Consider the following 27397-nt stretch of genomic DNA (forward strand, 5'->3'; position numbering starts at 1 on the left):
TTCAATTCGAAGATGGCGTCTCCAAATGGAGGTAAATTCTAATTCTTTACCGAGACGTTCTGTGTCTGTTCCTATTTCGGTATTGTTTGGGGCTGTAAATCATCCTCGACCTCACCCAAACATTTTAACGGCTCAAAGTCTACATGTTCGTCGTGTATGTTTTCCGTTCAAATGTCCGTTTTAAGCGAACGCTTCAAGTGGACTTGTGTTTTTTGTCGAATGTACAGTAACATCAACATTGGACATTTGACACATGCAAACATCTTAATGTGCTTGTTGCTTAGCTGCTAGAAATGTTAAGTCTCCGCTTGTGACACATTGAGGTTAAATCAGCGAGTTACATTATCGTTTAACCACGTTGTGTACACAAAAATGACATAAATGTTGGACCTTAACGAGTTGGGTTGGCGTAATGTTCTTGTTGTTCGTGCTGCACTCATAACACTGACTGACGCTACAATTTAAATGTTCCTCTTTATCCTGGTCACTACCAAAATTGTGTGCTTTTCAAAACTGTTGCTTGACCTGACTGTTCAAGCCTAGTTATAACAAGGCAACTCTTGAAATGCAGGGGCAATTATAATGATTTGATATGATGGGGAGGTTTCCACATTTTAGGTAAGGTATGAGAAGTAACCATAACTACGATGTGGCCTGTTAAGATAACAAGACAACCCTGCTCTAATGAGGTACAGTTGCAAGAAAAAGCTCAGAAGAGTCTATTAGTATTAAGTACTAATAGACTGTTTTGATTTACTGGCAGACATTTAATATTATGTTTGTTGTTGTTGTTGTTTTGGTTTGCAGTAGTGTAGAACAGCACTGCATAATACTGAGAGCTATACTGTTATACTGTTTCTTCTTATCGCTGTCATGTAGTTTATGGTAAATTATGCCTCAACAATATATTAAAATCAATTCAAATAAGCTATTGTTTTGTCTTGATAGGTGAAGATTTTGAAACCTCTTTGCTCAGTTTTGAGAAGCTGGACAGAGCATCACCCGACCTTTGGCCTGAGCAGCGTGAGGCCTAAATTTCTTCTCTGTTCTTTTGCATTGTCTTGGATTGTTTAGTTGTTTGGTTTCAATCCAAGTCCTCTTTTACACAGTGCCCGGAGTTGCTGAATTTGCTGCCTCTTGTAAAAATGTGAGTTGTAATTTCTCTTTTGAGCCTGAGCTCTTTTGACGGGTGTCTCTAATTGAATGGTTTGTTTTTTCCAACGCCACAGCCCATCACAAATTCACCGCCCAAGTGGATGGCTGAGCTCGAGAGCGAGGACATTGAGATGTTAAAAGGTAGTGCACCAAATAGTAGAATACAAACATTGAAAGAGGAAATGTACATATAAATAGTGTTGAAGTGTGTTTTGTGAGGTACTGAAGAGTTTCCTAAAACTGGTTAAAAGAGACACATTTTGCATCTTTTTCACAATTTAAACTACTTCCCAGGTGTCTTAATAAAATGTCAGACATGCTTTTCTTAAAGTACCCAAAGGACCCACAAATATACACAATGGTATACACAATAAAAAGACAATGATCTATAATGGGTGGCACGGTGATCGACTGGTGAGCACATCGGGACCTGGGTTCAAATCCGGCCTCGCCTGTGTGGAGTTTGCATGTTCTCCCCGCACCTGCCTGGGTTTTCTCCGGGTAGTCCGGTTTCCTTCCACGTGCCAAAAACATGCATGGTAGGCAATTTGAGAAATCTAAATTGCCCATAGGTGTGAATGTGAGTGTGAATGGTGGGTTGTTTATATGTGCCATGTGTTTGGCTGGCGACCAGTTCAGGGTGCGCTCCATCTCTCGCCCAGAGTCAGCTGGGATAGGCTCCAGCACGCCTGCGACCCTAGTTATTTTGAAGTTGGCCCTCTCACCATGTTGGTGGAGAGGCGGTGTGTCACGGTAAGACACACTAGTAATAACAATTGTTATTGTGCTGCCTTGACTTCAACTTTTCAGATGGCTTTTCTTAAGGGACCAAAAATACAAACAAATTAAAAATATCATTCTTGTGTAGAGGTGCTACCAAGTTTGTTGTGCATATTGAGGCTGTGTCTACCAAAATAGATTTTAGATTGGCGCCTGTGTGATAAATCAAAGAAAATGGTGGTCTTGGTGGGAATCTCGAAACTGTTCGTGCCATAAGTGTATATTTTTATGGGACAGTGGTAACAGAGCTCAAGAGGGAGACTGAAACAGTTCCAAGAACTGTATGTGGTTTTAAAAAAAAAAAAAATTGTTTTCTATTTTCTCTGGAACATCCATCCGTTTATTAATGTCTGACAGGCTTCTAATAATTCTGTAGTTCATAATTTGATATAGACAATAAGTATTAGGATATTCTTGGTCTGGGTCAAAATGGACCTGGAAAATATTTTGTGTGTGTGAGGAAAATGACTAGTATGCTAGGATGATTTATTTATTTATTTTAAAAAAAATTCTTCTCTCTGCAGAGTTGGGTAGTTTGACAACAGCTAATCTCATGGAGAAGGTCAAAGGCCTTCAGAACCTTGGTTATCAACTGGGCTTAGAAGAATGTAAGTACCGCGAGAACACAGGCCCTTTGCCAACCGAATGATGATAATAACGAACTCCGTGCAAGTATGAAAACATGTCTTTAATTTATTCTTTTCAATTAAACTTGATTTAAGGATTATACGTGGAAGTTCTCATTTGGCCACTAGATGGCGGCTGTTGCCTTTTCAATTTCCAACTGTTCAGCATGATCCTCGGTAGAAATGTGTATTTGCGATCAGATCGCTCAAACAAGTTTCCTGTCAAAATAACAGATTTAGGTCAATCTTGTTACAGTGGAAAAGGTTAGCAACACAGGCACGACTACGAGCGCTGATAATAAAGCAAGTGCTGGATGCATGCGACGCATGCAAAATCTAGTTTTTAATCCTTTTCCCTTTTACTACCTCCATTGTCATAATCCCACTGGAGTGTGGATTAGAGAGCTATAGCTAAGTGCTCAAATTTTCCAAAGAGAGAATGGCTGTTTACTTTTCCAGTGAAATAACACACAAGCTGAGGCTGATGACAGACACCGCCTATTTCATGAGGAGAATTTTTCACTTGCCAGCATCAGTTCAATTCAAAGAAGTTCTTGTATACAGTGGATATAAAAAGACGACACATCCCTATTCAAATGTGTGGTTATGTGATATAAAAAATGAGACCAAAATGAATCTTTTTTTTTCAGCAATTTCTTTTGTTCAGACCATTTTTTTCCCCCAGTTAAGAGGAAATCTCTAACCTTGCTGACAGTTTCGGCTGTCACTCCGGCCTTCGTCAGAGCTGTCACTGCTTCCTGGTGGGACGTGTCTTAAAAACAGCTGATCGGGTCAGGCAACCCTGCAGCCGTTGCAAACGGTATCCCAGGTGTGAGGGAGAATGTATGCTCCCTCGTCCCTGTTGATGGTGGTGTCGCCACGCTTCCGTATCGTTATTGCTTCCTTTAGCCATCATTTGTATTTATTGGTTTTGAAAGTGATGACCTTCCCATTTTCCTAGTCCATGTTGTAGTTGTTTTTCCTATAGTGATGTGTTTTTTTCCCCCTTCCTTGTTTTGTCTTGACAATATCCAAGTCGAAGAAAACAAAAAAGCAGCAATAAAAGATCACTGTCAGATGTTGTGTTGTTACTTCCACAATTTGCAAACAGAAGTGGAGCAGGAAAAGGACGACACTGATCGGCTTTTGTCACACACGCATTCCCGCCACGTTAGATCGAGGAAATAGGCACACAGCTGGTCACCAAGATCGATTGAGTGCGATCTGTAATCGCAATCATATAATCTCCCAGCCCTACTTCCTTGACACCACTACTACTTTTAGGGCTTTGGCTCCATTTTATGGAATCTTAGAGCATTTACGAAAAGAGCACAAAAACTGATATTTTTAGCGATTATGTGAAGAAGTATTCCACACAAAAAAAACACAAATAGGTGAATTTGTGAACAGAAGGGTGCAGCTAACAAACATTTTTTAGAATTGATTATTCTACCGATTATTCTATCAATTAATCCCATAAAAGTTGACACTATAATATCTGTGACTTAGCGTGTGTGTGGCTTTAAAGGTGGGGCCTGGTGTGTGATATTGGAATCAGCAAATGAAAGTGTAGAGTTGGCTGTTGTGAGCTCAGTTTAGTGGCCAGTCTGCGTGTTGAGTGCCTGGGCATCAGTAGTGGCTGTAGCAGCTTGTGTATGATGTGCTTTTTACGTGTTCATTTTGTTACCGTTTGTTCACTATTGCGATGCAAAGTGTTTCTATCCTTGGCCACTTGTGGGGGTATTACAATACGTTGTAACTAGCAGTGGTAGGCTATATTAAAATAGCTCACATGGATACCTTGTGTTGCTGATCATATATGTGCTATTGAGGTACGTTAGTTAGTTCTGCTTTGCAGTAGACACTTTATAACTACTTTTTAAAAAAATATATTTTTATTTATTTTTGAACATGAAATGTTCCCAAACTTTGGACAGAGAGTGGGATGTGAATCGGCAGTAACATTAATTCTTGTGGAAAAAAGATCACTGCAAAAGCTAGGCAGAAATTGTTCTTTATGCTTCTTTGAATGAATAGCAGTCAAGGAAAACTTGTAGATCGGCACTCATTGAGAAGAATCTCATAAGTTTTGCTTCAAAAGATTTTCTGTCGCCTGTCATGACATCACACATGATGACTGCGTCATTTGAGACATATTTTCTGTGAAGGGCTGAAGAGGGGTAAATACGACGCTAAGGATAATGTGGATTGTGCAGCTTTTGTTTACTACTGCTAACCCAGAGGAGCATGTAATCCACTTGGTATAAGGGTGTTCACTGTCACAGGTAGAACACTGCAAGAGTTGTAATCTTGTCATGTAGCCCTGCTCGACGGGACACAATGATGGTTATTATCGGTGTCGGAGCTGCCCTGTAATGGGGGGCCTGTTTAAGGCTCTCTTGTTTAATTTTCTCCTTTTCCTGGCTGTCAGGGGAGGGCTTGTAAATCTCAGCTACTTTTTCATCACGCTCGCGGTCTTGCTCGGGACCCATAAACGAGACTCTGTCGCGAGGGCAAGGGGACAGGATTTACCGCCCCTCCCCCATGGGCATGTGGACTGGACCATTAAAGAGGAGGCTGGTTAATGGGCAGGGCACAATCAAGTAGTGAAAACTCACCCAGCCGCCTGTAGTAAAAGATAAAAATCAACACATAAAAATCATTCCCTTGAGCTCACGTTATATTAACTGAGCCCATGTTGATTTTCTTTCCTGTGGACCCATCATACGCTCATGTTTGTTCATCAGTATGCATGCACTGGGAGGACGTGGCATACCCTAAGCCCCCCCCCCTCCCAACTTCAACCTGTACCTCCAACAATGGCTGCGTGTGACGCTGGCGTGATCTATTCCCATTGGGGCTTGACGCGTGCCTCTTCCTCGGGCCCAGCTGTTATTCCTTCCCGTGATGAATGCCTCTGTCGCGGGCCGCCTACTGCGGGCAGCAGGCCCCGCGTCCCCGGGGAAAGCCAAGTGCTCTGATAAGCGCTGTTATTGGAGGTAATTGAAAGCTGAGTGTTCCTTTGGGACACTCTGAAGGGCCTCTGCTTATGATTTTTCCAAGGTGGCGATGGCGGTAGTCTATCCTGCTTGTGTGCTGGAGGCTACTGCTTAACACTTGCACTGGTAAACATGCTTTTAATTAAAAGCATCCAGGCTTGGCACTGCTCATTAATTGGCATTATCTCTCATTTGTGTCAAGTTGCACTTTTTCTATTATAGGTTGTTGTGTCTGAAGCGCCTTTTAATAACATCCCTAAAAGAATAATGAGAGACTCACAGAAAGTTGACTACTTTCAACCAAGCAGTAAATGAACAAGCACGTTTTGAGTGAGTTTAAATAATTAATTGCTCTCTGTGGGTGCAACAAGAAACATGCCAGGATGCAAAAGCTTCTTATGCAAAGTTCATCATCACTTTCAGATCTATAGTGACATCTCCTGTTTGTCACAACAAAGGTCCATTTGGGGTTGTTAGCGAAGCCACGATATTTATCTCACCCATCTTAGAAAGTTAAAATATATTCTTCAAGGGAAACTGACTCCAAGATGTCAAACCATTGTTATATTTATTACTTCTTTATTAGCTGCTCTTAAATCTACAAGGTATTCCACAGAGTTTAAAACATCGCACCTACTCTCGTATGGGGGCTTTAGGTCTTTTTTAGGTCTTTTCACCCGTGATCGTGAGTTCGTGATGTATGTTTGATTGTGACTCAATTTTGGCACGCCACCAAAGAAACGATTATTTTGATCAAACATTATTTCAAATCGACAGTGCAGAAAATGTGCAAATATAAGTTAATATTATGATTCAGTTACTGCTTGGGTCCGTAACATCAGAAAAATGTTGATCATTATTTTACCAAAGTAAAAGCAGTTGTTTGCCATTTGTTTTATTTTGATTAAACACAATGATAATCAGTCTGTGTTCATAAAGGACTACAGACATCTGAGAATACAGTATTTATTGTTGAAAGACTGAAATTCCGAGGATTTGAACAATTTTAAGTTCAACACGGTCGATAAGTGATTAATCAATTTCTCAAAATAGTTGTCGATTAATCGTTGCACCGCTATAATATATACTGTGTATTAAAATAAATGTACTCACATATTTACCAACTCATTGTGAAAACTGGGCCTTTTTTGTTAAAACAAAACTTGTATTCTGTTGTACGTACTGTATATATGTACGTATTATTTTCACTTTGTCCTCAAGTGGAAGAGCATTTATTTCTTTTCTGCCTGTCACTATATGTTGCTGGTACAGATAGATGAACAAAGATACATTATGTGTAGGGAATGAATAATCGTTTTCAGCCTAATTAGATGAAATTGGATAGTTTCCCGCCGCACACCTGACGGTCTCTCACGCCACAGTAATGTGCTGCAGCACAGTGGTTGGGAATCACTGCGGTCGCCGAAACGACCCTCTCTAAATGCGGCTTGTGGTTTTCAATGAGCAAATGGTCCCACAGTTCACCTCACTCATTTCTGACATACAGTATAAAGATATCAATTATTTATCAATGGTGCCCATTCCTAGTTTTTAATTTTGGATGTTTTTGTTCTTAAATGAGTAGCCAACCTTTGCCTGACCTGTTTAGAAAGTGGATATCAGACCAAATCTGAATTGTTAATAGATTAAACTCGAATAAAAGCAGTTTAACAGGACCACCTGTCATCTCGAGGCTGCCCTGTGTAGTCCCGCGCCGACCCCTGTTGCTTCTGTTTACGTGAAGGTGAGCCTGAAGGTCACCCCGCCCCGACAGTTCCTAATGGCCCCGCTTTTGTCACCTCCTCCTCCGCACCCCCAGGATCAATCTCCGGCCTATTAGAAGTGTGCCGCCGTTGAATATGATTGCATTCACTCGACCCAACTGGCACTAATGTGGCGCCATCAATCCATCAGGGCGGGCTGACCAAAGGATGGGCGGTTATGAAGTGCCTGTGCTGACAGCCGCTGAATGAGGATACCCTTCTTCGCCCTCTTCGTCCTCCTCTTTACCACTCCTAATACGTTGGGCTCCTCTTTTCACCTGTAGGCAATTTCTTCATGGGCTCAACACTATAAATGGCTGCGTGGTTTGCCACAGAATCTGGCTTCCACATTTCCTCATGCCTGCTTTTTTTGTAGAGTGACCCTTTAAAGACTTTCACCACGACTGCTGTTTGATTTGAGTTCTAGTGGTCCAGTGTTGGAAAAATAGTTTGGCAAACATTTTCCAAGCTAAGGACCCGAATGTCTGCAGCAGGTTGCGGCTGTGTCTGCAGAAGCCTGTTCATATCCTCGACAGCATCAGTGTTGGCGCTGTGTGAAAGGAGACGAGGCAGAGCTTTATGATCACACACTCACACACACACATACACGGTTCCTCGTCTCTGCCTGTCTGCTTCTTCCCTGAGCAGATCGGAAATGACACCTCATTTCCATAAAGGCATTAGGAATTCATTGAATTTTCCTTCCCAGCTAATCATAGTGTGGGTGTAAAACCTTTTAGGCTTTTTAATGAATGATTCTTGACTGATTGCCTATTAATAAGGACACCTCTTGAACAGGCATAGTAAGGAGCCAGGGCTGCGAGGTGCAGGTGTGTTTGTTTTGGTCTGTGTGTGTGTGTGTGTCAATGAGGCGGAAATGCACCGAGGAGGAGCAGCTCCCCCCTTCCCCGCCCCGACTGGGACATAAAGAGGAACCGGTGGCTCCCTTGGGAAATCACAGCTCGTGTCTGCATCTTAAATATCCCTGTGAAGTATCAATAAGTGGGTAATTGAATTTTGAACACAAACATGAGCGTCAGGTGTATGCGTCGCTAGGCGGAGCGCGGGGGGGGGGCCTGAATGTGTGATGTGTTTCCGTGCGTGTGTTTCATCTCCTCTGTGTCTCCCCTGTCCCCTCAGGGAGGAGGGCGACGAAAGTGGATGTTAAACCCATTAAATAAAGCTTACAGGCCGTAATAGCTGAGCAACACTTGGAGACGGGCAGCGAGGGTCAGATAAGTCCTCTTAGCTCTTAATGAAAGTGAATCGGGGCAGACGGGGCCGGGGTCCGGGACTCCTGTTAACCCAGGTGGTCATCTGTCTTTGGGGCTAACAGGGGTCCTGCAGCTCACTGGGAGCTTGCTGTCCAGAGAGGTGCAAGGTGGGTGCGGTGCGGTGCGGTGGAGTGATGATTACTCTCATTTCATACACAGGGGAATTGCGGTCGAGAGGGGTGGTGGTGGTGGTGGTGGTGGTGGGCTGTGACAATGACACCCAGATCAATCACCATAAATGCGCGCAAGTAAGATGTTCCGCTGCAGCGTTTCCTTTTCATTTACACTCCAACCGCTTGTGATTTGCTGCAAATGAAAACAATTTAATGGTGCACGGTGCGTAGAAAACATTTGAGGTGTGACGCAGAATTTCTTTTAGGTGAATAACTCTGTCCTGGTCTTTTTAATTTTGAAAAAAAGCCACCATTTTAAATAGCAGCACAACACATTCATCTGTTTCAATATATACTTTAATCTTCTTAACAACAATGTATTCAGGAGTAAGCTTGTCTTCTATAGAGGATTACAACAGTCTGGAAGCGGCATACAAACAGTCAGCCCCTACTTTAGCGAGGACCCTACGAAGCTTTCTTTGCAACAGAGTGGAACCTCCAAAGTCGAATGCCTGAAAGTCTGGGTACAAAAATCCGTTAACAAAAACACTAAGACGTCATCGTGCATGGTAACATACAAGACTTCAGCTAAGTGAATATCTCCAAAGTGAATTCAATCCCAAAGTGTAAATGTCATGGCCAAGAAGAAAAATGTGGTGTTGATCACCAAAAATGGAAGTGAACTTAGTGCAACAGGGAGTGGGTATGCACGGCCTGGCTGCTCAGTACAATATGTCTAAAGCAATAATAAGTTCATTGATTTTAAAAAAGGATCATCATAGTTAATGGTGAGTACGTAATAATGCACACATTTAACTTATTTTCACGCTTGTTACAGTTGAGAATGTTAATGTTACTTAAAGCATTGCCTGCTTAGTTAATCAAGGTTTTGTGATGTGACAGCTTGACTGAAACGCACAATTATTTTAAGGGTCCCGGAATGGATTGTGTGCGACTTTGGAGGGTCCGCTTTATTTGTAACAGGAAATAATAACAAATTGGTTCAAGGCAATGCATGCCGGAATGTCAGTAATTGCATACAGTCTACAGTTCCCCCGATGGAAGCCCATAGCCGTTAAATGATAATGAGATGGCGGCAAATCAGCAGGGCAAGGAACAAGCCCTGGCAATCCATAAGGTGTCATTTAGTATGGGTGGCAGTACTAACAAGATGCTGATTAACTTAGTTCAAAATTAGTAATTGACCTTTCTAATCAACTAAACAAATCTCTAAGTTCCCCTAATCAGTATTGATTTTGCCTGTTGTATGACAAAGCTTGTGTCTGTGTTGAGTGCTTGTCTCTGAAGTGAGGGATTGTGATTGGAGTTTGCCAGCATGATCCTTTATCTTTTTACATCGGTAGTTTTTGAGTGATTGTGTGCAAAAAAAAATAAAAAATCGGCATATAGAATAAAATACAAGCTGTCTTAATTCAACTCTTTTTGCTGCCATTTGTGTTATTAAAATATAATCTATGAGGCGACATTGAACTCAGTCTGCATTCATAAAACGAAATGAGTACTGATATTATTTACGCTTTCACGAGTAGTTATGCAGGAAAAAGTCTGACGCAAACAGATTGCTTCTTCACAATTACACAAACCACCACAACGTATTTGCAGATATTGCTCTAATAGCACCGTGGTTTCCAGACAACATAAAACTTGTTTCTTGTGACAAAGATTATCCGATAATTTGTCTGCGTTTTTTGATAGGCTGGACGCAAAAACGTAAAGTGCTGATTTTATGCAGTGAATTGTAATTAATGAGCGGCTTTGGGGGGCCTCGGGAGGCATGGCGCCTTCAGCCGAGGCTCATCAGTAGCTGAAGAAAAGACGAGAGAGGAGAGCGAGATCACCGCATCATAAATGAAATATAAAAATGAACTGCTGCAGACAGTCATCCAGCACAACTGCTCCTAATAAGAAAGTGTGGCTTTGGGTCATCCCAGTGTAATTGCGTTCAAGCATTTTGATGACTGCTTCAATCAGACCCGTCCTGTGAATGTCCAGCTGTGCCCCAGATGTTTAGGGCGATGGCAAAGTGCAACATTAATTTGTGGCATTTGAATTAGCATCGTCTTTAACCTAATGGCAGACACTTCAAGGTGACGTGGAGCCCACAAGAACGAGCGCCATTATAATTCCATACTGGGCACCTCATCAGGATTACCAACTGGGCCCAGCTTTTTCATTAGCCACCATGTGCAGGAGGAGGGGTCTTTTTTTTTTTTTTTTTTTTTTTTTATAGCAGCAGACAGTTGTCTCTTGCAGGCATTATGAAGGTGGATGACATTCTGCTTAATGCCGTTTTGTAATCAGTACTCACTGATGCCCCGTACATTTATATTGTGTGATGTGCAAAATGAAGTCACGGAGGTAATTCCAGCTCGGCAGCTCATAAAAGCGCCAGCGGAACCGGGAGCTTCTTCTCATCTTGAACAAAAAGAGATGAATGTACCTGGATTGTGCAATGCCAGGCTCTGTGATGATACTGGAGGAAAGGCGCTGAAGTCTCAATAGGGGCCGTACAGTAAGGGCCTCAGCAATGAGTGGGTGCTCGGAAAAGACAACTTTCAAATCGGGATCATTTTGTTATTGCTGTGTAGTGACACTCGTCTCATACATTTCTGAAAACATGAACCAGAACGAAGGGTTACAACATGACTACAGTATTTTCCATCCTTTACCTGCAGCATTACACTGCACGCACTACCATGCTGGACATTTCCCATTGACCACAAGTGCTGAACTTGTCCAAACTGCTGGGTGGAGAAGCTGGTGTTAGCGTTAGGGAAACAAAATTTTCTTCACATATCCAGTGGTACCTTGACTTAGGAGTTGGTCATTCTGTGGCCAAGCTTGTAGCTCGATTTACTCTTACATCCGATAAATGTCCTTCTTTGAAATTAATTGAAATGCCATTACTAGTAATCCCTTCCAGTCCCCCCAAATCCACTGTTGTTTTTTGTTACGGGGCTTTAATAAAGTAAAATAGCACTGTGTTGTACAAACCTCAATTCCAATGAAGTTGGGACGTTGTACGTTGTGCTGTGGGGGGGGGGGGACACTTTTCCTCACAGCTTTTCAATTTCACCTTAAATAATTAGATTTAATGTTTAGGAAAAGCCTGATGGCATTCGACAAGGGCTTTTATATAGACTTCTTGTCTCTCAGTTATCTTGCACTTGGTCATGCTCCTTAATTACATGATAAAATTAATAGAGACAATTTTGCCTCTCTGTATTCTGCTCTCTCATCTTGATGCTTTGCATGCATACATAATGTTCACGCACGAGCACATCGGAACGCTCGTGCAGTCAAGCGACTCATAAGGCTCCTCTTTTTCATGTTGTTTACCGTGTTGTGAGTGAACAGACGGCTAACAGTTTGTGTAAATTACCTTCCCAGTGTGACACTGCACGTATTAAATTCATGCTTTGAATCACTAATGGTACAGCCCAAGAATGGATGGAGCTGCAGCCTGATGTTGATCACAGATTGTCTGAAGTTGTTTGGCACAAAATTCTCGGTCGAAGTTTTTTTTCTTCACACCTTTAATTCAGTTTTCTTGTTTTTTTTGTTTTTTTTACAGCCAGAGAAATGACCAGAGGGAAGTTCCTGAACATCTTGGAGAGGCCAAAGAAGTGACATCTTTTAATCGTTCCCTCCTATACTTCTGCAAGATGAATCCAACTAACTGATTAACTGTTGCCCAACAATGTATTAAAAAAATAATAATAATAATGAGAAAAGATTAGTTGTCAATGAGCACTGATGGTGTAGTGGTACACTCGCCTGACTTTGATGCAGGCAGCGTGGGTCCAGTTCCCACTCAGTGATGGTACGAATATAAGTGCGACTGGTTGTCCGTGTCGGTATGTGCCCTGCGACTGACTGGCAACCAGTTCAGGGTGTAGTGCGCCTTTCGCCCGAAGTCAGCTGGGATAGGCTCCAGCGCCCCGTGACCCTAATCAGGATAAGCGGTGTTGAAAATGGATGGATGGATAGTTGTCAATGCAGAAAACCTTTCTCTGGTTGTGGTCTGAGAACCTGTTTTCCTCCCATAAACTGTTTTTATTTACTTTGCAGTAAACTCCCGAAGACTTTGCTTTGGTTCATCCATCCATTCATCCATTTTCCGTACCGCATATCCTCACTAGGGTCGCAGGCATGCTGGAGCCTATCCCAGCTGACTCTGGGCGATGGAGTGCACCCTGAACTGGTCGCCAGCCAAGCACAGGGCACATATAAACAACCCACCATTCACACTCACATTCAGACCTATGGGCAATTTAGATTTCTCAAATTGCCTACCATGCATGTGGAAGGAAACCGGAGTGCCCGGAGAAAACCCACCTAGGCACGGGGAGAACATGCAAACTCCACGCAGGCGGGGCCGGGATTTGAACCCCGATCCCCAGAACTGTGAGGCAGATACACTAACCAGTCGTCCACCATGCCGGCTGCCTTTGTTCAATCTTTGTTATTTATAGTCATTTCCAGTTTAATGATACTTTAAATGTTGCTGCTTGTTTTGGTAAAATAAATGTTTTGAAATGAAAAGAGGACTTTGATTGAAATACCACAAAACCTGAGTTTGAAATCAAATGTTTAGGGCCATAACTTTGTGCAGACAGCGAATGAGGAAGCATCTCCCTGCGCCACCAGTGCAGTGCTTTTCCTTTAATGAGCTTTGGAAGCAGGGTCCCTTATACACAAAACATTGCGTAAAAATAATATTGCTCATTGTCGTCGCCTTTAATCAGAGTTGACATAATTACTAGGACCATTTCTCTTCTAATTAGCACACTTCAGCATTGTCGGAGCGAGCGGTCAGGCAAAAAGAGAATCAGACAGGCATGCCGAATGGGAAACAAAAAGAAGTTGGTCGGCCATAATTAGGTAAGACAATGCCTCTGACTGTTCCCGGCTGGAGATGTCGCTCGGTCTCTGGCCGCTCGCTGCCAACAAGTTACACTTCTCCCCGGGCCTCTAATAAGCCCCCAATCGTCTTTCCGATTCACACGGACAGAGGCCGCCTCTGCTTCGGTGACTTCACCTCGCGCACCCACCCAGGTCACCCGTCTGAACAACACAGATCATTTGTACGATTTAGCAGGCCACAGAGAGATGCTGTGTCTCGGTGCAACAGCCCAATGGGGTTAAAATAGTGTTGCCTCTTCTATAGCCTGCGGTGTATTCTCTCACTTTATGGCAGTGAGGGTGTATTCTGGAGTAGTCCACTTTATCTGCCAGGGTAAGAGCGAGTGTTTAATCTGCACTGTCCCCCTTTTTACCCTGGAGGTTAGAAATGGCGATCAGTCCACGGTGGACGATCCGGCTTCCCCTGAGACTCTGAACTACTGTACTCCATTTTGCATTGCAGCGTTAGGGTCAGTTTGTATTCTGGACTATCACAATTTTTTTATACCAAAGGGGTAAGGTATATTCTGGGCTATTCCAATTTTTATACCATAGGTTATTAGTTATCTAAAATTTTCACTTCAGGCGTAAGGTCTATGTTCTGACCTATCCAAAAAAAAACAAAAAAGTCCATTCCAGGTTTACAATTAGTTTATATTTGGAATCACAATTTCAGGTTTCAGATTAGTGGTTATGGAAGCTGTGTCAGACAAGTTCCAGGTCTGGTGTCAAAAAAAACAAAAAAGATGTATTTCAAACGCAAACTCCAATATTTCCCCTTCAAAGCGGGCCAGACGATCGAGCAGCCTAGAAAGAGATCGTCTACAAAGAGATTCTACAGTGTTTGCTTCGTTTAGTGCACGAGAAGAGGCGAGAGATATGGCAGGACACCTCGTGACTGCGTCACCCTGACAATACCTTGAGCATCGGACAGTTCCTGGCCGAGAAGAGCATTGCCATGTTGGAGCAACCTCCCAACTCATCAGATCTGTTTTTTTCCCTGTTCCCCAAATTCAAGGGGACCTGTTTTGAAGACATGGATGACATCAAGATGGTGGTGATGATGGAGCTGCGGAAGAATTTTTCCAGGAATGCATGAAGGTGTGGCAAAAACTATGACAAAGTGCATTCGACTCCAGGGGGGAAAAATGGTTTGTTAGTTAGTTTAGTTTGTAGTCTGGATTTGAAATATAACTTTTGTGACACCAGTCGTGGAACTTTTCTGACATACCTTGTATTACCCACTACACGTTTTGCAGTCGACGTCTAATGGTTCATTCTGGGCTATCAATTTTTACCCTGGTGTTACGGTTAGTATCTATTCTAGCTAAGTCTATTATGTAGGCTACTGTTAACTGAGCATCGGGTACTTTATACCTTTTGGGTTACATTGGATCTGTCGTCTTTGCTAGTCCACTTTATGCGCCAGAGTTAGGGTGACTGTATAAACTCTCACTCTCTCTGTAACCCCAGTCTGGTTGGGGAGTATATTTTGGGATTGTGTGGGGAACATCTTTTTATTGCGTTCGGTTTCAGTTGGCATTCTTACACACATTTTAACCCATGAAAACCCAATCCAGGCTTTGTGTGGAATGACACCTTCCCTCATGCTGATCACAGGGAGTTAGGAAAAAAAAAAATCAAATGAACCTAGATTTAGGCTAAGTCTATTCAGTAGAGAGTTGAAAAGTGATAAGCAGTGCACGAATGTCCCCGGTTTTGATTCCAGTTCTGAACAACCACCTTTCAGATCTTTACCTGCAACTTTGCATTTGCCCTTTATACTTGCAAACCTTTTCTCCAGGTGTTACAGTTCTCCTCATAAATGAAAACAGTTCACTTGATCTGGATTTGGTCTCGGGACGCTTAACTGTTGCTGCTCATCGGGGATGGCCTTTTTGCAAACTAGACCTCGTAGTTTAGGGTTAAGGCTAATTTGGGGAAGAAAATCATAAATAATCAATTCAAAGACTCAAATAATCACTATAAAGTGGACACTTTTTGGGCCTCACGGTAAATTTGCTCGAACAGTCAGTTACAAATTGACCTTGTTGTCTTTGCCTTCATGGCCTTAGATGCATGTCGGTGCTGACGGATGTACAAGCACATGGATCACTCCACATGCAGTGCTGACATGTAACCAAGCTGACACTATCAATACGGCGCCTGCATGTCACCACGTTTGGCCGGGTCCGTGTCCGCAGACCTGCTCATCCACATGGAGGCGGACAGGCTGGGGGGGTGGGGGGTGGGGGGGTTAAGCCTTAACCCCACATACCCTCTGTGCCCCAACAAATGTCAGTCCGATGTGCCCCCCAGTCCTTAAATTAGCTGTCAATTAGTACAAATTAATCAAGTCCTCGCCTAATTAAGCAATGTCTACGGGCAGCGACCAAACATGCCATTAATTGCAGTAGGGCCATGAGAAAGCTGCTGACCTTGCAAAAACTTTTTTATTTTTTTTTTTTTGGAAGGGGGAGGGTGGTATCTTTGGGAAAGCAGTGGACCGCTTTCTGCTGCTTCCTGACTCTACTCCACATGGGCGCTGTCATCAAGTTGAAACGTTCTTTAAACTGAGTTTATTGAACTGCAGCACACCACCACCATCATCATCCGGGGCGGTGCTCTTATTCCGATTCAGACTATTTTTCTGTTTTTGCGTGATGTGAAAAATAAAGTCACAACAGCTGTTTACTTCTTAATCTGCATGATCTTTGATGGGCACCACCATGTTCACCAGCCACTGTAAATCTTCCCTTAATCTGGAGCTTTGTTAGGTTGCATCTCCTCTGCATACAAATCAGCATGCCACCATGCTCATGCAGGAGATTAGTAAAAGCCATATAGTGTTGCCCTCCATCAATAAACAAACAAACAAACAAGGTGCTTCTCTGGATGCAGTGATAAGAGTGCTCTGTGGGGGGGGGGGCACAAAGTTGCCTGTAATTGGCAGGCCATCCAAACATGGCCCATGCCACCCCCATCCCTTTCCATATTAATAAATGGCTGGATCCCAACAGGCTGATGTGTCATTAGCATACCCTAATAACATTGATTTCTTCATCAATGGAATTTCCACTAAATAGGCCCTAATTAGTTTCAAGAGGCCCAGCACTAATTGGAGCAGCAATATGTTCCTGCCTCCAAATCAGCGGCTCATTTCCAAATGTTTGATATGAATTACGACTTTGTTAGTGGATCGTTGGACCTGCATGCAGCTTTGTGCTATGACTCTGTAAGTCAATATTGCACTTTATTTGTTGTATGCTCAAGATGATAATATGGTGATGTATGCAAAAGACGCCCACAGACTGGAGCAGCTAAGGTCAGTATTATAGTAAATAAATACTGTGCCATGCATTAGAATGCGCTGTTAAGTCTCGCTGCTTTTTTTTTTTTTTTTTTTAACAAAGTATTGACGTGTCGCTGTCACTGCCATGTGAGTCGAAACACATTAGAAGGCAATGTTTTATGGCAATCATTGGGCCAAAGTCCTTTAAATGTCAACACAATGCAATTAGAAAATAATAAATGGAGGTATTGGCTATTATTGCTAGTAGTAGTAGGTGTAGGAAATATTTTTCCCGTTGGGGCCCATTCATGAAAAAACTCCATCATACATCTTGGTATAGGTCTTTTAAATTCTAATAGTTCATTTGAATTTGTACGTATTATTAGAATTGCATGGTGTACAGATCAAATGATCTTGGGTTGTATATTGCCCGCTGGCAGTTGGTTGCCCACCCTTCCATGCCCTAGGATGTATTGTCCTACAGTGTGTGCATTATTTGATTTGAATGTTTTGAAGAATTTTGTTTTTCCTCTTGGTGGTGAATTATTTGTTTTCATTTATTTATTTTTCCCCCTTTTTTGGGCCAGACCTGAGATATCTTGACTGTGGGGCAGATAAACTAACCTCTACCGTGCTGCCAGCCTTACTCATTGTATGACAAAATACGATGCAATCATCAACCATGTTTATGATTCTTATTCCTGGAATTTGTGAATGAAATGTTCGCAACTTTTTATAACCACTACTTTGAGGTTTTATGTTTGTTTATAGAATATAGCATGTGGCCAAATCATATGCTCTCAGGCAATGTATGGTCCACTGACTGTAGGTTGCCCACCCATGTATGCTATTGCATTTAATGTCTTACTGATTTTCATTTTTAATTAGGTTTAATTTTCATTTTTAATTAGGTTTTCCTCTGTTCGGTGGGAAACTTTCGCCAATATTTTATTCTTTTTTTATTTGATTGATTCATTTTTTTTAGCCCGGGACACCCCGACTATAAGGCAGACATGCCAACTACTAACTACTCTGACATCCTGCCTGCCTTACTAAAGTCATGAAAAAAAGAATGACACCGTGATCGATCAATAATTATATATAACGAGCATTTGTGGAGTCTGTGTTGAGGACTTTTTTGGTTTGTTTTATAACAGTTCCTTGAAATTGGAGTTGTTTTATAGATGGAGTAATATGATGGCCAAATGGCCCTATGTTGCTCACCCCGCATGCATGTAATGTCTTAGTTTCTTTCTTTATTTCTTTTTAATTTTGCATTTTGTTTGTGATTTTGTCCCTGCGAGATTTGGGAAGGGGTGAATGGAAAACAATTGTTCTTTGCCAAATTGCGGTAAACCCAAAATTCTAGGTACGAGTTAAACATAAAATATGATCCAAGACGAGAATTCTTATATTTGTTTTTACAATTGCTTGGTGGATAGATAAAAGACTTTCAAGCAGAATATTTCCCACCAGCTGTATGTCGCCGACCCCTGCATGCCCCCAATTGTAAAATGTGGTGTGGTGTGTTTACCCCCCCCGTTTGGTGGAAACATTTTGGGAATAGGCCAAGGGAGGAAAAAATGGCCAAAATCTTTTGCCTTTTCCCCCTGGTATTGTTGATATTTTTTAAAAGACATTTTCTTCAATATCTCGGTGAATAATATTCAATAATAATTTGTTTTTGTTTTGTTTTCAATGCAAAAGGCGGGTGTGGTTATTATCATTGTTGTTGTTGATGTTATTATTTTCTTATCTGATGTGATTCGGCCCTTTTTCGTACGCTATGCAGTCAGCGTGCACGTGTATCATCTTCCCCGTCTTCTCTCGGTGGCGAGCTGGGCGCTCTTTAATCTGCTGCTGTGGGATTAGCAGGCGGTGCGCGGCCCACGCATGCAGCAAACAAGCACACGCGTGCACGCTGGCTCCACGTACGTCGCCCACCTGTCGTGTTTTGGAGAGGGCCTTTGATTATTGGCGTGTGATGAATTTGCCTTCCACACACGCGGCATCTGGAGATCAATTATGCGTCGATGAGCTGCAGAAAAGCATTTATGTTTTGGGGAGGATTTTTTGTTTTGTTTGAAATGTTTTCCATGAAGAATGTGATGTTAATTGCACCTCATTTTAAACGCTGTCTCCTTTCCTATCGGAAATGGTTAGTGTGTTAGATTCGATGAGTGTGAGGAAAGGGCGTCTGTCTCATGCATCCACGATGATCCACAGGAATCCTGAATCCTCGCTGCTGATTGGCTGCCGAGCCCTGCCTCTCGTCGGGATGGACCTGTTGGATAAAGGGACCATTTTGTAAAGAAGCCCCCCGCATGCACTTGTGCACAGAGGACCATGCACAGGGGAGCAGCCTGTTACATCCACTGAAGGGGAAAAAAAACAACCAAAATCCCAAAATCCTCCCAGCCGAGGCCAACGCACCATGACGGGCAAACAAGGCGCGGTGCTGTCGGGAACTTTAAACCCCGCGGAGACGAGAAGAGCTCCTCTGGGTGCAAATGGAGGCAGCGGCATCAACAACCAGCAGCCGGCCAAGACCACCGTCATCCACCCGCCCGGCAGGTGCACGGGCTTCGGCATCCAGGAGATCTTGGGGCTCAACAAGGAGCCGTCCTCGGCCCCGAGGAGCCCGCTGAGCTCCTTGCCGGCCGGGGCGCATCTCATCGCGGCCAGGTCCGTGCTGGGCCACGCCGGCGTGGGTGTCGGGATGGGATTAATCGGCCCCGGTGGGATTCCGGCGTTTTACCGGCAGCCGGCGTTTTTGGAGGGCGTGCTGGAGCCGCAAGACGTTCACCTGCAGCCGCACAACACCTCCGCTGCAGGGCGGATGCAGGACGCGGGACAGTCCGCAAGCTCTGGTCAGCCTCTTCCTTTTGCTATTTGGTGCTGGAAATCACATCACATCACATATAGTTGTCTACTAGTACTGAAAAATGTATTACTATCGTCTTATAAGACAATAATCAAAACAGCCACACCACAACGCAATAATACACGTTCTGTCAGCATCGTGCATATTTAACTATTACTGTTTTGTTTTTTTTTGGATTTGAGAGTGGACTACATTTAAATTTCCATGGAATAAAACATGAAAATATGCTATTTCATGTGATAAGACGAAATATTGTCATTTTCCTTCTCCAGACTCTGAGGATTTGTCTTCAAGTGAAAGAAAACTGTCCAACAAGTCTTCGATAGCGCAGAGCAAAAAACGCAAGAAAAGACGTCACAGGTCAGTTTGGAATTCAGTCTTCAGAATCTACATTGAAAAAAAAATGTTTCTTACACGGTACAAGGTTTTTCAATTATGTGCTGTCTTCGATAAAGCCTTTCTTGTGCCATAAAGAATAATATACACACAATAACAAGAGTGGTCATTGGTTTTTGTTTTTTTTTGTATGTTAAATGTCAATTATTTCTAGTAAACACTAAATAAGATTAGACTGCTATTCTTAAAATAATAATTATTATGATCCTTATGATTTTTGGGGACTTTGTTCACCCCTGTAAATATAGGGTGTTTTTTATTACATTTCCATCAAAAATAAATCTGAGGTATAATTCGAGAAAAATAAGAAAAGGAGATTTGTGCATGTATTGTATTTGAACGAGTTGAACCCAAACAGGACCATTTTCACGTCGTACCAGCTGGAGGAGCTGGAGAAGGCCTTCAACGAGGCCCATTATCCGGATGTGTACGCACGAGAGATGTTGGCCATGAAAACAGAATTACCTGAAGACAGAATACAGGTCAGTCTCGCACAAATATGGATTTAGATATGACGGAAGCCTGCATATAAATAAATATATTACCATAGTGATGTTAAATCCAAAATGTTTCCAGTTTCACATTTAAATGTTTGCCACTACACATTATATTTTTGCACTGTTTAGTCACAATATAAATGTTAGTTTTTCCCGAATGTGTTACTTTAAGATCTCTTTAAGGATTATTTAAAAAAAAAAAGAAAAAAATTACGAATTCCAGTCACCTGTTGATGTAGTTTAAATTTCAAGTCACATGTTCTTGCTCATAACACCTCTATAGCAATATATGTATGTATCATACTGTAATCCATTTTGTTTGTATTATCATGAAAACTGCAAGCAAATTGCTTTTTAAAAGAGTGTTCTCTTTTTGAGAAATGCATAACACTCAGTTTCCATTGACACGGTCAGAGGAGCAATATTTGTATTTTTAGCATTGTGCTTGTAATTTCCACCATGCATTCTCATCATACAAAGAGCAGTTTTGAATATGAGAGGATCAAACCGACAAGCACAACCATAACCACGGCGAAATCCAAACATTTGAAAGGCGAGCTTGGTGTACCTAATGTTATGTCCTGGGAGGTTTTTGGAATGGCGACGTTGCTCATCTCCCCCCCCCCCCCCCCCCGGTGGCTGAGTGACGCCTCGTTTCTCGCATCGTTCCTCATCAGGCTCACTTGGAATGTGAAACAATTTGTTGTGCGGGAGAGGCAGCAGACACTAACGACCTAATCAAGCGATCGCGGCGGCAGAAGATTGCGGCGTGACCCCCCCCCCCCCCCCCCCCCCCCCCGCCCCCCCCAATCCATCTGCCTGCACGAGCCCGCCTTTTAATCTCGTTTCTCATTAAGGGCCCCGCAACATCTCCCAATAAATAACACTGCATGCAAATACATAAATAAGTCATAAATAAATAGGCTCGGGCTGGCTCCTCTGATAAATACAAATGAACGCCCAATTATTATTATTATTATTTTATTTGTTTCGTCATTGCGCGTAATTAGTTAAATGAGAGCGGCTCGGGGGCTGCTGCAGGAGGGGCAGCGCCAATGAAATAACTGCATTGAATTTATTAGCGCGGGTCAATAGCGTTGTCCCCCCGAGTCCCGCTAGTTTAATTTCCCGTGATATTTGCCCGCCTGCCTGGCCGCCATCGATCGGGCCTGAAATTCTCTTCTTTTTCCAATCAGACGCCGGTGTTCCTCAGGGTAGCTGCGCCTCCTCGCAAACGTCTTCCCCAAACTTCTCTGAGCCAAGGCACATATATTTGATATGGGAAAGAATCTTGCCACACCACTAAACAAAAAGGTCACAGTATGTAACTGTTAGTGTACATAGCCTTTGGACATTTAAAAGTAAAACCCGAAATGCCAGTTTTTCACACAAAAAATAAATAAAATAAAATTAAATTAAAATGTCATTTTTGTACAGGTGCTACAAAGTGAGGCTGTTCGGGTTCAATCAATGGATTTTAGATTTAACAGTGTGTGCCCGCGAGTGTGCGCAAAATGATTGACACCTCTTAAAACACATCTTCTGTCTCTGAATGGTTGTTTTTCCTCAAGCGCAGTTGTTTCGTGCATATACAAATGAAGACACTGGACTGCTTGGTTGTTTTTCCTCGGGCGCAGTGCTTTCTTGCATATCAAATTCGAGGCACAAGACGGAGCCAGAGATGGATGATGTTTGTAACTGATCATATTCATCAAGTACTCCTGCCAAGTCTGACTCTTTTAACAAATTAGGAAAAAAAGTGATTTCTTTTTTTTTTGTTTTTCTTTTTTTTACTGTCAGTTATATGCATTGCCAGTTTTAATAACTTGCCACAACAAAACAATATGTCTGCACACAAGATAGTTTCGCACTTTTATATCGTGCTCATTCTAAGAAGAAGAAGCTATCAAAATTTGTTTCCATAGCTTTGCTAAAGTTGTGATATGTTTTTTTTTTTAATGTATTATTTATTTTTAATCAGCTAATGATAACAACAGAAAAAAAATACGCCTTACCTGGATGTGTTTTTCAGATGAGAGAATAGATCATTTTTGGACGCCAGAGGTTTTGGTTTTATTTATGTATTTATTTATCTATTCATTTATGTAATCGCCACCAATCATTCTTGGAGCTGGCAACATCAAGCAAGTCTGTTAAATAAGGCCATAGATGGGGAATATCTTGCCTCTCCGAATCTGTCGCATTGTCGTGAATGGCATTCCTCCACATTGACAGATTTTGCTTTTTCAAAAATGATTTGAAATACTCTCCAGGTGTCCTAATATCATGCACGTGACTTGCTTTTGTGAAAATACCCCAAGGATAAAAAATGTATTAAAGTTGACTAGTTATTTTTTTTGGTCCTGCCGAAATTAGCTGATTTAAGAGCGACAGCGAAATAGACTGCAAAGGAATAACTAATTTAACCATACCACTGCTGTTTTCAGAAATAGGCGGATAACGAAAACTTTACCGGGGTGTTTAATTTCACACTTGATGGGTGGGCAGGCAGTCCAGAGAGAGCCAGAGAGAGCGAGACCTGAGCCCTAGTGCGAATGAAGCGCTGCTGACCTCGACTAGGGACGTTACGAATGGGTGGGCCCGATACTTCGAAGAACTCCTCAATGCCACCGACATGACTTCGTATGAGGAAGCCGAGTGTGTGGACTCTGAGGCGGGTTCAACCTGGGGTTGAGGTCACCGAGATGGTTGAAAAGTTGGTTCTGGAGAGGAGGGTCAGTTGCGAAGTCGAATCTCAGATTCGACATGTGCTGGGTGAACTCATTCTCATTCATTTTCCATCTGAGTGTACGATATTTAATGGATGAGAGAAACTTGCGCACTGAATGTTCTTAACTCCTGTTTCCATGACAGTTTTGTTTTGAGACATTGGCCTCAGCTGTCATGTTTGACTTGTTCAGGCCACAAACTAGATTGAATCAAGAGCACCTCTGCTGTTTTCAGCTGAGTATTGCGCTCCCTTTTTCCTCAATTGCTTCAAGACACGATTAATCACCAATTAATTGCACACGATCGAATTGATCAATTCATCAACTAATTGGTCATTATGTCCCTTTGCAGTGTGCACCACTGTTAACTGGTCCATCATTGTTAACGAGTTCCCCATTGCTGTTGCTATAAAGATTGAGAATGCGCTTATCATTGCAGTATTGAATACAGTTTTATCATCTACCACAGTTGGGGGACTCGGGTCACGTGACTTGACTCGATTCCCCAATTGTAGGACACGCTGGGGAAAAACAAAAGACTCGACTTTATGAGACTGTACCTGACTTTTGACTTGAACTACATGAATGAACAGCTACATCTATAAAACCCTCCAAGGTCAGTGAGCTGTGTTAACTTCACAATTGAGCTCATCAGTAGCTGCACAAACATTAACTACGCTTCTTGTCGCTAATATGTTTCAAGACAATTCCTTGTTCTTACATTCGCGGGGGGGTCCTACAAGCACCTGGGCCCATAATGCAGTGCAGGCGTAAACGATTGCAAACTACAAACGCGGTAAGACGCGTGTTGTGTTGTTGCAGGTGTGGTTTCAGAACCGCAGAGCCAAGTGGAGGAAGAGAGAGAAGTGCTGGGGTCGCAGCACCGTCATGGCGGAGTACGGCCTCTACGGGGCCATGGTCAGACATTCCATCCCGCTGCCGGAGTCCATCCTCAAGTCGGCCAAGGACGGCATCATGGAGTCGTGTGCCCCCTGGTTGCTAGGTGGGTCGCCTTCCTCGTCGTCGTCCTCTTCCTCATCGTTGTGTTGAGGGCCGGCCATCCCCGCTTCAATTCCTCACATGGAATAGTTTGCATTTATCGAGAGCCGTTCAACCACGCTTCCTTTCCTGTCTGCCTGCTTTCTTTCTTTCTTTAGACTGGAAGCCCGACCAAGTACTTTGCTTCCTCCCTTCCTACTTTTTTCGTCCATACCAAGCTACTTTCCTTCCGTTATTCCTTCCTACCTCCCTCCCTTCCTTACTACCAGCCTCCATTCCTTATGTTGCTTCCTTCCTGTACAGTACCTCTCTTCCTTCCTTCCTTCCTTCCTTCCTTCCTTCCATACCTACCTTCCCACCTACCTTTCTTCCTACCCAAGTACGGTTTCATGTCCCATATGAGTAGTTCTTTTTTTGAACATTTAATTCAGTGATAGCATTAATGGCACGCGTACAACAATGTCCTTTCTCATTTCAGCAAAACCGGAACATGCCACTTTCTCCATTCCGTTGAATATCTTCACCTTCTAATCTTGTTCCTTCACTGCTGTTGTCTTTTGCAGCATTCTGTTCTAAACCACAACCTTCTTTGCTTGCTGTTTTCAGTTCAAGATGGCTTACCAATCAACAGACGCTATTCTAAATCTGAATGCCCGCAACTCTTTGCAGGGATGCACAAAAAGTCCGCGGAGACCCCGGCGCCCCCTCATCCGGCGGCCGCCAAATGCGACGAGCCGCCGCCGCCGCCCGGCTCTCAGAGGGCCGAAGACTCTGAGGCGGAGGAGCGGAGGTCGAAGGGCGAGTCGGCCATTTCTAAAGAGGAACTGAGAGAGAACAGCATCGCTGCTCTCCGGGCCAAAGCACAGGAGCACAGTGCCAAAGTGCTCGGGACGGTTTGTCAGGACAGACTGGACGAGGACGAGAGGGAGAAGAGCGGCCCCCCTCGGAGTCCCGCGCAGGAGGAGGCGCGCAGCCCGTAGAGACGCAACACTCGCCTCTCATTGGCTCTTCGCTTGCACCCTGCATCTGGACTCTCATGAGGATGATTCCCTGCGACACAGGAAACGCAACGCCCTTTTTGTTTTTTAAACATTTACCATTTTACATCCTGAATGGTGACATTTTCAATGCAAGCCATCCTGCCGGCAGTCTTCGAATAAGAGGAGGAACTTAATTGTTGTTCTGTGTTATGCTGTATATCAGGGGTTCTCAAAGTTTTTTTGGTCCAAGGACCCCTTACAGGGATCCCCCCCCCCCCCCCCCCCCCCCCCCCCAAGGACCCCTCCAACTAAATATACAGTACCTACCGTACCTCTCAATGCCATGGGAATGTTTCATGTTTTGAGCGGTTTAACCTAAATAATTCTGACCTGTTTGATAGAAATGTTCCAAATTCAAATGAATTAGTGTAATTTCAATATTTATCCAATGTAACGAGCTGATATGCACTGCCTCCCCTAACAGCAAAGCTGCATACATAGAGTTTACAAAAAGCACGCTCAGTCTTGCCAACTTAGCAATTTTTTCCGACCGCTCTAGCGACAACTTTTCAAATCAGCGATTAGCGAGTTTAATTCCGATGAAGAAAAAAAATATTAGCAGTCATTTTCACGACAAGAGCCCGGTTGAAGGCAATCATGGACTCAATAGCGCTGAACATTGCCAAAAACATGGTGCCTAGTTACAGTATATGTTGCGAAAGCAGTGATTTATCCATGTTGGAAACTTTTGACCTGAGGTATGTGCTTCATACATACTATACATACATACATACATCAGAAAAAGCGTGAGAACTAGAAATGCTGAACACAGATGTGACACTTCACCATCATATCGGAGCTTTCAATTGGCCAAAGCTGAGATACGGAGGAATAATTGGTGTAGTGTGTTTGTTGAATTGGCACACCGGTCCCCATATGTAGGTTAGCACTTTAAAACAACAATGATATGACATAATTTATTACAAATAATTTTGCGGACCCCCAAGTTACCCCAGTTTGAGAATGACTACTGTATATAAGTGATGTATTCCGTGGCACAATTTGAGTAGTATCACTTCCAAATATGTACAACTCAAAGCATCAAAAAAGAAAACATCTTTTATGATTAAATGTGACTTTCTGGTGTCCTTGGTCCAACTCTTCTTCTGGCTCAACTTGGTGCAACGGTGCCAGTCGCCTCCTCGGTGCAGCAGCGACTTGTTGATGCTCTGCTGGCTCGCCTCATTAGCGCAGCCCCCCTTGCACCCCTAGCTTCCCCGGTTGCATGCCTGGGTTAGCTCCTATAATCCGTCGCAGTTGAGAGCCTTCAATTTCCGATGAAATTGGAGGGGAGGGGAAGGCCACAAGCAGAGAATGTCTAATTTCAAATCACTTTAACAGGCAACACTTTAAAGCCGCTCATCCATCCTCTTATCTCCATCCAAAGACTGACGGCTTGACTTCACACTCCTATGTGTTGAAATGTTCTGTATCAAGCTACTTGAAGGCCACTTTCGCTCAGGTCCTGGGCCTTTTCTCAAAAGTCTTCGGCTTTGTCAAATGAACAGCATCTTGGCATAATGCTCTGCATAAACGTGTGGTTGGAAACTCAATGTCACCTTTGGCTGACGGGTAGACTTTAGTGTGGCAGGTGATGGAAGTGTTGCTACAACAAGCAGTAACGTGGAAATGACTCTTCTTAAACACTAAGGATGTATAACACTCACTCAATACAAACTTGCTTAAGTATAAACACACACGGTCCATTTTAAAACTCATCCGAATGAATTAAAAATCAATCAAATATAGCTAAATACAATTAAAACTCATGTAATGAACCTGGAAGCTTTAAAAAAAAAAAGAAGCTAAAATCCAGTACCAACAGCATTATTACAAATATTTGTTTAAATATACATTATATAGGATTTTTATATACAGTATTATTTTTAATACTAAAAACAATATTCATAGTACAGTGGTGACT

General features: G+C 42.9%; 2 protein-coding genes across 5 annotated transcripts; both read left to right on the forward strand.

The window, feature by feature from the left end:
* Positions 1-13279, forward strand: lin52 (lin-52 DREAM MuvB core complex component). Of its 2 annotated transcripts, none has more exons than XM_061795855.1 (6): positions 1-31; positions 949-1023; positions 1110-1147; positions 1230-1296; positions 2460-2543; positions 12306-13279. In XM_061795855.1, exons 1-6 carry the CDS (start codon positions 13-15, stop codon positions 12359-12361), a joined length of 339 nt encoding a protein of 112 aa, XP_061651839.1. In that variant the 5' UTR covers positions 1-12; the 3' UTR covers positions 12362-13279. The 2 variants fall into 2 exon arrangements, with proteins under 2 accessions (XP_061651839.1, XP_061651838.1); XM_061795854.1 differs by lacking the exon at positions 12306-13279 and adding an exon at positions 3247-12299.
* A 5300-nt stretch (positions 13280-18579) lies between these two features.
* Positions 18580-26987, forward strand: vsx2 (visual system homeobox 2). 3 transcript variants are annotated; one of them, XM_061795932.1, is made up of 6 exons: positions 18580-19086; positions 19155-19798; positions 20085-20172; positions 20567-20690; positions 24257-24437; positions 25040-26987. In XM_061795932.1, the coding sequence occupies exons 2-6, from the start codon at positions 19363-19365 to the stop codon at positions 25411-25413; spliced, it is 1203 nt and encodes a 400-aa protein (XP_061651916.1). In that variant the 5' UTR covers positions 18580-19086; positions 19155-19362; the 3' UTR covers positions 25414-26987. The 3 variants fall into 3 exon arrangements, with proteins under 3 accessions (XP_061651916.1, XP_061651915.1, XP_061651917.1); XM_061795931.1 differs by having other exon boundaries at positions 18580-19798; XM_061795933.1 differs by having other exon boundaries at positions 18580-19798; positions 25103-26987.
* The last annotated feature ends 410 nt before the right edge of the window (positions 26988-27397 follow it).

This window comes from Phyllopteryx taeniolatus, chromosome 13, assembly GCF_024500385.1.
Source record: "Phyllopteryx taeniolatus isolate TA_2022b chromosome 13, UOR_Ptae_1.2, whole genome shotgun sequence".
NCBI lineage: Eukaryota > Metazoa > Chordata > Actinopteri > Syngnathiformes > Syngnathidae > Phyllopteryx > Phyllopteryx taeniolatus.